This window comes from Centropristis striata, chromosome 2 (genome assembly GCF_030273125.1).
Source record: "Centropristis striata isolate RG_2023a ecotype Rhode Island chromosome 2, C.striata_1.0, whole genome shotgun sequence".
In the NCBI taxonomy this organism is placed as follows: Eukaryota; Metazoa; Chordata; class Actinopteri; order Perciformes; family Serranidae; genus Centropristis; species Centropristis striata.
Genome location: NC_081518.1, coordinates 15,761,727 through 15,774,548, shown reverse-complemented (window position 1 = coordinate 15,774,548; position 12,822 = coordinate 15,761,727). Strand labels below are relative to the sequence as shown.

Sequence of the window (12,822 nt, the reverse complement as noted above, 5' to 3'; positions counted from 1 at the left end):
GGGAGCACTTCGACTCGGCGCAGTAATATCATCACTCCTGACGGAAGTGAGAGGGAGCGGAAGTGATGATGTTACTGGTGATGATATACCCGGTACCAGGGAATTGGTACCGGTACTCAACGGTACCAATTTTCGGTACTTTTGCGTTCGTTTATGGGGTAATAAATGTTAATTTGTTTAATAATAAAATCAATTTTTTTCAATTCAACATATTTATTTCTCAAAATATAAACTTTAAAAAATATATCAAAACAATATAAAATCCAGGATGAGCAGTGCTTTATTTTTGAGCGAACGTGCATTTTGTAACATGAAGGTTGCAGTGTTATCAAAGAATGCAGAGGAGCGCTCTCAGGTGGCAAGTGCACGGAGGAGAAAAAAGGTTGCAAGTGCACGTGTGATTTGTTGTGATGACGTCGTAGCTGTGCGGCGCAGCACCGGTCGGACAGTATTGTGGCCATAGCATGGTTGGAATAAACAAAGTTGAGTCGGGCTGCTCTGTGCACATATCGAGGCTGACGCAGGAGTCTGAGGGATTTAATTTCAGGGAGGCAGTTTGGAGTAAATTAGCAGGTAATATTCCTGAGTTGAAGAGCGGAGTATTAGCGGAGGACCGGAGATGTAGCAGCTAGCTGCTAGCTGTTAATGACTGGTCTACAGAAGAATGGAGAGAGCAAACGGAGTAAGGCCAAGCCCGGGTAGAGACATTGGAGAGATCAGCTGGCGGCTAGCAGGCCTCGAGCCGGGCTGTTCGTCTCTGCGCCGGGTTGGAAGAGGGCAGCAGCTAGTGGCCGCGGTGAGCAGACAGGACCAGACGAGGAGGTAAATAAAGAAAGAAAATAAGAATAAGAATAATAAGAAAATAAAGAAAAAATAGTGCGATCGTCAGCACGCTTGTTAATCAAAGACGTTAAATGAAAACAGGTTGAAATCAATGATCAGTTTAAAGTTAACGCCGTTAAGGTACCGAAACATGGTACAGTTTGATTTTACATGAATCGGTACTCGGTAGTACCGACGGAATTCGGTACCCATCCCTATTTACTTCCCTGCTCAGATCAGGAGGTTGCCACCTGGTACAGACATAATGATGCAGTGACTGGATACATATGCTGCATGTGAGTTTCAGGTGTTGTGAATGTGTCAGTACATTAACGTGAACCTGTTTCCGCTCTCAGCGGCTCTGATGATGGAGGAGCTGAACCCGTACACTAAGATCAGCCCGGCTCTGGCATCAGAGCGCCAGTCGGCCGGCGCCGTGCTCGGCATCATCTTCCTTCTGCTGCTCATCATGGCCATGCTGGGCCTGGTGGTCTGGTTCCGCTACAGGCAGAGGGAGAAGGGTCACCACGTGCCCAGCGTCACCTACACGCCCGCCCTGCACATCAACTCCACGGACTACTCGCTGTCAGGTAACACAGACACAACTCTGACTGTTTTTTTATTTCCTCCAGGTACTTTATCCCTTTATCAGGCAAAGAACTATATTTGGTAACTTCAGTGGATATCAAAATGGGGTCCCCATGTCTCTCTGTTTGGTTGTAGAACCACATGGACTTGTACGAGGAGAACTTGACTATGACGACATATTAAGGCCAAGTATGAATAAAAATAAAAATGCAAATTTACTAGATTAAAGTGGGCAGATTTAAGAGATTTAAAGTGGCACATCTGCTTGAAAAACGAAAGTGGGGAAAAAACATTTTTTTCTAGCAGATTCACCACTTTAAATCTCATAAATCTGCAATTTTTTTCTCGTAGATTTGACACTTTAATGTCGTAAACTTTTTTTATTTTTATTATCCCTTTTATTTACCCCCCCCCCCCCCCCCCCCCCCCCCCCCCCGGCTTCTAATTAATTGTCATCAACTGCTAATCATATCATCGAAAATATTAAAGTCCCCCTCACATTAATTCTACAGAAAATAGTGACATTTTTGTGGTGGGGTTTATTATATTATATATCAGTTGTATTATTATGTAAACAAACAAGGACTAAACGACTGAAGTTGGTTCAAATAATTAACTCAGTAAAAGTGGTTAATAATATTAATATATAGTATTTATGGCATATTTTGCCAGAATATTGTGAAAAAATGTACATGGGAGCATCTTTAAATAGTTAATTTTGTCTGAAAAGAGGCAAAAAATATTGCAAATTCTCACATTTCAGAGGATAAGAACAGCAAATGTTTGACTTGATATATGATATAAATGATTAACCAAATATTTTTATGTGTTGTATGTTTCATAATGTATTTCTTTCAGCTCTCCACCAATCTACTCAGTATGAGAATATTAATGAATGTGATTGAATGTAAGGAAAATTAATTAATACTTATTCTAGGAGACCGGAGTTCCTCTTGGTTCATGTTCCTCTCCTGCAGGAATTCCTTCATTTTAACTTTCAGCTCTGGACTTCACAGCTCCGTCTGCGTGCACTGTGTGTGCACGTGAATGTATGTGATGTTAAGGTGTAGGGGAGGGTAATAACAGGCCGTGTGCTAACAGCAGGGCTGCAGTGTACAGGCCTGCTCTCCTCTCCAGACTCGTCTCCCAGCAGCAGCGCTGTAGGCCGCTGCTTCTCCAACCCCAGCTACCGCACGCTGGGCCCCTGCAGCTACGCCGCACACTACGCCAAACCAGACAAGAGGAGCGCCGCCAAGGTGGGTCAGACCACGTCCTCTCCGTTACTCTAGCTGCAGCAAGCTGAGAAGTATTAATGCTGAATGTTGCAGGTGTAAAATCGCAAAGATATTTAATATTTATTGTACTTACATTTTAAGCCACTTTATAATTTTACTTCACTACATGTGGAGAGGTAAATACTAAAAACTGTAAATACTTTTTATTGCACTACATTTGTCTGACAGCTTTAGTTACTGGTGACTTCCTGTATTGTGAAAAACGTGCAGGTGCATCTTGATAAATTAGAATATGATGTAAAAGTCCATTTACAGTAGTTCAAGTCAAACAGCCCCAACCAAGTATTGAGTCATATACTGTAGATGCTGACATGCTATTCAGAGGCCAACATTTCCATATTGAACATACTTTTAAAAATTGGTCTTTTGTAATTTTCAATTTTTTTGAGACACTGAATTTAAGGTCTTCATTAAACGTAAGCCATAATTGTCAGGCCGGGGTCAAGTCAGGACTTAGTACTTAAAAGTTTCTTTATTCAAAGAATGCAGCAGGGTAAATCCTTACAGAGTGAAAGAAAAGGGCTATGAAACACCTGACTGAGTAAAAACTAGACAAAGAAAAGTCGCTCAGAAGGAGGATAAACACTGAACCTATCTACACTAAAAACGAAATATAAAATCCTAATCTGAGATAAGGGGGGAAAACTAACTAAACTCTCGGGGTGGGGGAAACTATTAAATAATAACACCTACAAACTATAAGCGCTCCAAAAGGGAGGTACAAAACCTGATAGGAAAAATAAAAGATTCTACTAAACCACTATGAAAAACTGGATCAGGACTAAAGGGGGAAAAATAATAAAGAACACAAAATCACTCCAAAAGGAGGAAAAACAAAACGGCTGACTCAAAAAACTATGAAACTAAGAACTGCGCTTAACTAATAAATTATAAAGAAAAATCACTCTTGTGAGGAATCCAAAAAGGCAAAAACAAGACAAGCTGTGGCAAAGAAGGAGATAAGTGGCTGGTATGGTGACGGGGTCAAACACACTGGACCAAGACAAGGGAAAACACAGACTATTGGAACACATGGAGGGAAGGGAGCACCAGGTGAACACAATCTGTGATTAGGGGAAGGGCAAGTGACCTGAAACGAGAGGAGAGTTACTATTTCAAAATAAAACAGGAAATAAAAAGACCAGAACACAAAATAAAACACCACCTCGGTGTGACAATAATCATTATAATTAGAAGAAATTAAATAAATTAAAACATGAAATGTTTCATTATGTGTGTAATGGATCTATATAATGAGTTATTTCCACTTTTTGAATTGAATTACTGACATAAATAAACTTTTCTATGATATTCTAATCTATTGAGATGCACTTGTAATTAAAGTCATATCATCAGAACATGGTACATTTTGTTACTTCTTTAACAATGTTTCAGTGTGTTCTTTCTCTCTCTGTGTGTTTGTCAGATGAAGACAAAGAAGCGTCACAGGAACAGCGCTCCTGAGTGGGGCGCCTACTGCAACCTTAGCGACCTCGGTCAGTCTCACTTTGTTTTCTTTTGGCTCTGTGTCTTCACTCACTTACAGTTATCGCGTGTTTCTGCTGAAAGGACGTTAATGGTTTATTTCTGCACATGACATGACCAATTTCCTTTTATTCGTGTCGTACATAATGTTTTGCTAGGAAAAAAATGTTCTATACACTGAGGTTCAACAAAAGGTTTTTTAAGTGAAAAATAAGTGGCTTCATGGGTATAACAATGACCGGGAGGGGTCAAAATAGAAGAAAAGAAAAAAAGAGACTAATAATAATAATAATAACGGTAATAAAATCAAATTAAAAAATAATAATAAAACAAAAAGGTGTCAATTTACAGAACTTTATTCAGATATGTAAAATAATAATCATAATAATAATAAGCTAATCAACTAAAAATAATACATTTTTAAAAATACAAAATTATTATTATTATTATTATTTAGTTACAAACTAAGGTTTTCTTTCATGTTTGAGTTATCATGTAGGTGTTTGAGTGTCAAGCAGTCAGGCCAAGTTTAGCCGTATAAAATATGTTTAAAGAGACGTTAAGACGGCAAATTATCAAGAGGTTAACACTCAAAAACTAGTGATTCAGAATGCATATCAAATTATACTGCTTAAAAACACACTGTTGTTGTTTAGTTTTGGAGAATAAATAATCATGAGTGCATAAATTGAGTTGTGTTCCTTTGGTTCTCTGTTGTTTTGACCTTCCAGGACCTTCCTCTCTGCTTTCAGGTGTTTACTGCATCGACCGGCGCTACAGCTACCACGTGGAGCCGCGCTACAGAGGTACAGTGTCAGGCGGACCCACTGTCAGCCAATCCTGTCGCTCCAACGGTCCCTCAGCCAATGGCTGCCTGTCCTGCACTCTGAACCTTCTGAAGCTCCATGTGTTTAATGTGGATCTCTGCTCCGAGGTTCAGACAGTCCTACCAAACCTGACCTTGACCTGATCCTTTAGTCTAGAGAGCTACATGTTTTACACCAGAGAAGAAGAGACTGACAGCTTCATTATTTTAGTTTAAAAAGTTAAAATCGGGGGGGAAAAGTGTCAAAAATAAGTCTTATTTAATTATCACAGTGTATTTGTTAATTACTGACTGTTTTTTACTGACAAATTAATGAATCTATAATCCCAAAAATATTCAAGATTTTTCTCACAAATTTGGGAATTTTTACATAATTATCTGAATAAAAGGTAATCAATCAATCATGATTTTGGTTATTATTAATAAAACCATGGAAAATGTCTAGATATCAGCTCTTAAATTAAACTTAAACAGGAAAGGCTGTTTACACAGAGCAGAGAGGAGAGGAGAGGCTGTTTACACAGAGCAGAGAGGAGAGGACAGGAGAGGCTGGAAACATGACAGTACTTCAATATGTACAATATGTTTTATTTATTTTTTTAATATCAGAAATTCAACTTGTTTTTTTATGATTTATGTCATAACTGCACAAGACTTCTAGTTAGATTGTGCTGATTCCACAGAGCTACAGGGCTTATAGGTTATATACATATACAGTCATGGAAAAAAAATATTAGACCATTGTTTTCTTCAATGTCTTCTAGACATTTTCCATGGTTTTCTTGATAATGAATTAATGAATGGTTATTTTTTAAGAAACCCATGGAAGATGTCTAGATATCAGCTCTTAAATTAAACTCTTATCAGTTATTTTTGTTGTTTTCATTATATTTGTCCAAACAAATGTACCTTTAGTTTTGCCAGACATTAAAATGAACAAGAAATTGAAGAAAACAAGGGTCTAATAATTTTTTTTCCATGACTGTATCTGGATCTCAGTTCTTTAGAAGAATGACAGTGCACATGTGGAGAGCAGGAGAAGACATGCAGCATGAAAAACCCTCACAGCTCCGAGTCTGAACCTGAATGTTTGTGTCCTTGAATGTAACGATTGAAATGACTTGATGCTCACCGTGTGTTTGTGTCTCTACAGGACGACTCTCCTCTCCTCTCTGTGTTTCTCTCCCTTCTGTATTTTCTCCTGCCTCCACCCATCTCTCCCAACACTCACCTGGAGAATCTCTCCTTCACAGTAACTGAATGCTCTGTGTGTGTTTCCTCTCTCTTCATGTGTTTCTCCTTCAGCTGCTGCTGCTGTTTTTAACCTAATCTGCTTCTGAATGTTGATGTTGACCTGCAGTTTAACCCTCGCTGTCTAATAATGAAGTGATTATTCTAACATGTCTGTTTCTTGCAGGATAAATCTGCTGATATTCAACTGTTTTTCCTATGAAAATACCAAAACCAACAATGACAAAATCTTGTTAAAATAAACTATTAAAATGATCAACAAACTTTACGTTTAAATGCGCAAAATATTCCAGTTTTTGCACCTTTTCCAAAGACAAAGACAAACAATATTCCCACCAAGCTGTTTACAGAGCTAATAAAATCCATATTGCAGTAATAAACCTGTTCATATGCAGCTGTTCAAAATAGGAAAATAGGATTTATTTTCAACAGTTCGCAAAAGCAGGATATAAAAAAATGTATTGGCAGTCAAAAAAAGTGGGAAACAGCCTGTTCTGTGCAGATGCTGCAGGAAAAGTTTTAGACAATGACTGAGAAAAATGATTTATTACTTTTTATGAGAAAAAGAAAAAGCAGTTTGTTTTTGTTCAGGAAAACTTCCGATTCATAGTATCTTATCTTTCCTACTATATTAAAAATCCAAAGTTTATTTCCAAGGTGAATTTTATCTTATATAAAAATCAAATTGTAAAATTGTTGTGGAGGTCTAAAAATAGAAGAAAAGAAAAAAATAATAAAAAATATTAATGTATTATTATTATTATTATTATTATTATTATCATTATTATTATTATTAAATGTAAAACTAGTACAACTAAAATGTGTCAATGTACACAACTTTATTTAGATATAAGTATTAATAATTATAATAACAAGCTAATCAACTAAAAATAATAAATAAATAAACCAAATAACAAAAATGCAAAAATTATCATTATGATTTTTATTAATAATTAAGTATAACTTGATACCTGATGCTTTAAAGGGGACAAAATAAATAAATACAAATAAATAATAGAATATTATTATTATTATTATTATTATTATTATTATTATTATCATATAGTAAATATGTAATAAAAAAGGGGAAAGAGGGGAAAAGAAATAGGTTGTGGTAATAAGGAGGAATTAAAAAACACCTGATAAAATATGTAAATAAAGATGAATAAATAAACGAGTGAGTAGTTTGTTTGGAGGCAGTTTGACAGAGAGATGACTGTGTGAATCTGCTGCAGATCATCACTGAGTCAGCAGTTTCTGGAGGATCCAGTTCAACAATAGTTGTGTGTGATTTCCTGTCACCAGTTTGTGAGTCTGTGGAGGTGAACTGTGCTGTTTGTGTCTTCCAGACTACATGAAGGGCTCTCTGTCCAGCACCTGCTCCCTGAACAGCGAGAACCCGTATGCCACCATCAACGACGCGCAGGGCGCCTGCAAACACTCAGAGAGCAGCTACGTGGAGATGAAGTCCCCGGGTCACCACGAACACATGACGCACTGCTGCTCCGCCGCCATCATCACCACCACCACCACCAGCACGGCGCCCGCCAAGAACGTCTACGACATGGGTACGAGCACGGCCCCCCGTGGTCATGTTTACTTCCCTTTTTAATAATATTCAGGGGCATCTCAATACATTAGAATATGATGTAAAGTCCATTTCCAGTAGTTCAAGTCAAACAGCCCCAACCAAGTATTGAGTCATGTAGATGGACATACTTTTCAGAGGACAACATTTCCATATTAAACATACTTTTAAAATTAGTCTTTTGTTTTTTTTTCAAATTTGTTTGAGACACTGATTTTTAGGTCTTCATTAAATGTAAGCCATTAATTAAATAAATTAAGACATGAAATGTTTCATTCTGTGTGTAATGGATCTATATAATGTGTTATTTACACTTTTTAAATTGAATTACATAGGGCTGTAACTAACGATTATTTTCATTATCAATTAATCAGTCGATTATTTAAACGATTAACCGATTAGTTGTTTGGTCATCAAATGTTGAAAGATATCAATCAGCGTTTCCCAAACCACAAGATGACGTCCTCAAATCTCTTGTTTTGTCCACAAACCAAAGAGATATTCAGAGATCAGAGAATTTGTCTTTAAAAACTGCTGAAACCAATTATTCGATTATTAAAATAGTTGACGATTAATTTAATCATCAATTATTGTTCGATTAATCGAATAATTGTTGTAGCTCTAGAATTACTGACATAAATAAACTTTTCTATGATATTCTAATTTATTGAGATGCACCTGTATTAATTTAAGGGAAATTACAGAAAGATACAAAAACAATGAAAATGATTATTCCTCCATGATTTGGTATTTTTCTCCCAGCCTGACCCTTTTTTTTAAATTATATAAACAAATACAAATTTAAAAAATAAATGAAATACATATGATAAACTTACAGTGAGCTTTAACGTAAGTTGACTTCACTCCAAATTACAGACTTGAAACTTTCCCCAGTTTTTTGTTTGACGTTCCAAGGTCATGTAAAACCAAAGATATGATCGTTTTAACTTGATAGTACAAAAATAATTATTCAAGTGTAGAAGTAGGATGGGACAAAGCAGGCGTGGCATTCTGTAAAAATGGAAAAAAGGGGTCTAATCATCTAACACTGTTCCTATAAATAAACTTGTTTTATGGTAATTTTTGTGTATAGTTTTATTATATTTGAATTTTACCTTTATATGTTCATATTTGTAACCTATGTTTACATTTTTCAGGTCTGAAACAGTTCATTGAGCATATTTGTGTTTTTTATTGTCATAAATAGTAAAGTTTTATTTCAGATTTCATGATTTTTCTCTATTTTTGGGCTCAATGTGTTAATAAAATGGGTTAATGTGAAAAAATAATGGTCAGATCATGTTGAAGTTGTGCTGAGAAAATACCAAATACCAAACATGGGTATAGTAAATATTATGTGGTATATAAAGGGCAAATAGGCTCAGAGCCCAGAGGGTTAACAGTCTCCTTGAACCCCTCTCCTCCATCCCAGAGCCCACCATCAGCATCATGCAGGGCGCCGGTGCCATGGTGGTCCCCACGTACCCTCAGAACCCGTACGACCTGCCGAGGAACAGCCACATCCCAAGTCACTACGACCTGCTGCCGGTCCGCCCGAGTCCCTCCCACAGCCACAGCCTGGCCCTGCACAGCCACAGCCCCCCGCTGCCAGGCAGCCCCACCAGCTCACTGCTCTAGACCCCCTGGACCTGCCCCTCCACAGACTGGACCCAGTCTGGACCCTGGACCCCCAGGACACTGTAATCTGGGACGGAAAGATTATTCTGCTGTTTGATATTTTATCACTGTATTATATCCAAACTGTTTTTGTGAAAATCAATACTACATATTTGTGTTGTATTGTAAAAAAAAAAAAAAAAAATACCCTCATCAACAAAACATCAACGGAGGGAACAAACACACGAGTGTACTGCTTTTCTGGTGCGTCTGAGTGAGTCTCGATACGTCAGGAGACGGAGAGAGGACGATGAGCGGGAAAGAAAAAGAAAAACTAAGTTATAAATGTAAATTAATTCTGGTGGGACGGGATGGAGGCCTGCAGCACACCTGGACCTGGACCTGGACCTGGACCTGGACCTGGACTGTGAAGCATCATTGGGCATTATTTCTCCCACTGCAAACAAACTTGTACAGGATGAAAAACTGTGGAGAAACGGTGCTCATTACTCCCATATTCTCCCCAAAAAACTGATCAAAATGTGAAGAAACGCACCCAGGCAGCTGCTCAGTCTGCTCAGATCTACACCTCCTGTATAATTCTGGTATTTTTACACATCGTTTCTTATTTCCTGTTTACATATTTAGAGATCCTGACGAGGATCCATATTTTCTCTCTGAAGAGTCTCTTTTTGTAAGTACTGTAGACAGAGTGGTGTATCGGCTGTACACTTACTGTACTCTAGTGATTATTATTATTATTATTATTATTATTATTGTGATTTTTCTTTTGTTGTGTCAAGCTTAATACACATGCATGCCAAAGATTATTCAAGATATAATATTTAGCCAGGAAAACCCTTATTATGTCTTATTATTGTCATCTGACTGTCTCAACATGGGAACCACCACCATCTGAAACCTTTTGATGCTTTTTCTTGTGATTATTTTTTCCATTAATCAATTAACTATTTGGCCTATAAAATGTCAAAAAAAACGTACCAAATCTAAAGATTCAGAAGACGTGTTTACTGTTTAATTTTCCAGAAAATCTAAAGAAAACTTGTTTCAATGTTGCAAATAAAAATGCAACTGAAGTAAGCTACAGTGTACTTTCTTCAGGAGTTGGCACTATTGGCTACATACGGCTGTAATCAACCAATAAAAAGAGCAGAAGAAGTCAAAGTTGCAAAACAGAAAGAAAAAAAGTCACCTTGGACATTTAACTCATGCAAAAAGATCTTCAGGATTCAATGGATCAAGTTTTGATTCTCTTCATGTCAGATAATATTGGTCATATTTCCTGCTGTTTGAAGACAAAGATCAATAAATACCAGAAAAGGTCACTCAGAAGTTGAGAATCTCGTCCTGAACTCCATTCAGAAAACAAGCATTTTAAAAGTTGTTTGTTTCTCGTCTTGCAGACAAACCTGACAGAGCATGAATCCAGACTTTTTAACACATCAGAATCATGTTCTAGTTTTTTCTGCATCATTTTGATCCGCTTCATGCAATTAAATCTCAGTAGAATCTGTTTATTTTGGGTTCTTACTGATGTAGCAGCAACGTAGCAGTATCCAGTCATCCAGACACAGTTCCTCCAGAAGGAGATGAAACTCACCGAGCTGTGTGCACCTGCCAATCAATTTCACTTCCAAGAGCCAGTTGCGGTTATTTCAGACACAGTTGATGACGGAAAGTTAGATTAACGGCTGCGTTACTTACAGGTTCATCTCAATACATTAGAATATGATGGAAAAGTCAATTTCCAGTAGTTCAAGTCGAACAGCCCCAACCAAGTATTGAGTCATATAGATGGACATACTTTACAGAGGCCAACATTTATATATTAAACATACTTTTTAAAATTGGTCTATTGTATTGTATCATAATATTCAAAAAGACACTGAATATTAGGTCTTCATTAAATGTAAGCCATACTCATTATAATTAGAAGAAATTAAATAAATTAAGACATGAAATGTTTCATTCTGTGTAATGGATCTATATAATGTGTTATTTCCACTTTTTGAATTGAATTACTGACATAAATAAACTTTTCTATGATATTCTAATGTATTGAGATGCACCTGTACATTAGTCTATCTCAAGCAAGTAAGGTGAATAAACACAAATCAGTGCAACTTTCCAAGGAAGTTTCATCAGATTTTGCTGTTTCTATTTATTGCAAAATGTGCATAGAAATTCATGAGAGTAAGCAAATTGTGGCACATTTTTTCCTGAAAACTTACCCAATAATTGCAATTAATTGACAAATTGTTTCAGCTTAAGGAACTGAAGTCAGAAGTGGAAAACTATAAAAAGGCTGGTGATTTCATGTAATTCTAGAATCATGAGATTTTTGTTACCAAGCAATGAAAACATGTTTCTAATCTTGTTTGAAGACTGTTTGTCACATTACATTTTATAATGTATGAAATCCTGCTTCATTTTCCAGTAACACACGGGTCACTTTTGTTCCAATGCAGATTAGTTTATGTTGTTTAATAGCAATAACAGGACATGTTGACAATCAGATGTAAACAGTTTTTGTTTTCTCACGTATTTCTTTTCCTTCTTTAATTCCATTCGCTCTGACTTTATCTTACTTGTTTGTCTTTTCCTTCGACTCCGATCCGAATAATAGTTTCAGCTCCAGTAGATGTGTTGAGTGCTGCCTGTCGGTCTTTTTTGTTTTTAAACCCTAAACTCAATAAAGTTGTCATAGCTCAGGGGAGTGGTGTCATGTCTCGTCAGGTCAATAATCATAATAATATCTTACACATGCAGCTTTTTATCCAAAGAAGCAACACGAATATCTTCAGGTGAAATATAGATAAACAGTTGAATGTCGCCTGCATATCGGTGGTTTTTGACCTCATTTTGACTGTTTATGTTGCCCAGAAAAGAAAAAAGAACCCAGAATTCTTTCTTTAGGGAATCAGTTTTATCTGTATCTCCTAGTCACTGTACCACTGTACTATTTAGTTTACCAGAAAAAGATTTAGTATGCCAGGTACTCCAGGATATGAGAGGCCGTATTGGCCATAATTCATTCTTCCCTCTCACATTCACAATTTCACCTCTCACATACACAGAGGTATCATTTTGTGTATGTGAGAGGTGAGCTGTGAATGTGAGAGGTAAAATTGTGTATGTGAGAGGTAGATTTTGTGAATGTGAGAGGTATTTTTTGTGTATGTGAGAGGTAAAAATGTGAATATGAGAGGGGAAAATTGTGAACGAGAGATGGAAGAATGAATCATGGCCTATACGACCCCCGCATCCAGCTGCATATTGCAGTCTGCAAACCAGCATGTTGTTCTGTTCTGGTTGTTTTTATCCTCAAA

General features: G+C 36.9%; 1 protein-coding gene across 1 annotated transcript in view; it reads left to right on the top strand.

The window, feature by feature from the left end:
• Nucleotides 1-12,205, top strand: part of LOC131990292 (multiple epidermal growth factor-like domains protein 11) — a 210,004-nt gene extending 197,799 nt beyond the window's left edge. The window contains exons 21-26 of the mRNA XM_059355636.1: nt 1,179-1,412; nt 2,512-2,666; nt 4,132-4,201; nt 4,943-4,996; nt 7,617-7,835; nt 9,288-12,205. Of these exons, the coding sequence (XP_059211619.1) occupies nt 1,179-1,412; nt 2,512-2,666; nt 4,132-4,201; nt 4,943-4,996; nt 7,617-7,835; nt 9,288-9,493 (938 nt within the window). The 3' untranslated portion in view covers nt 9,494-12,205. The remainder of the gene's footprint in view (nt 1-1,178; nt 1,413-2,511; nt 2,667-4,131; nt 4,202-4,942; nt 4,997-7,616; nt 7,836-9,287) is intronic.
• Nucleotides 12,206-12,822: the final 617 nt, after the last annotated feature.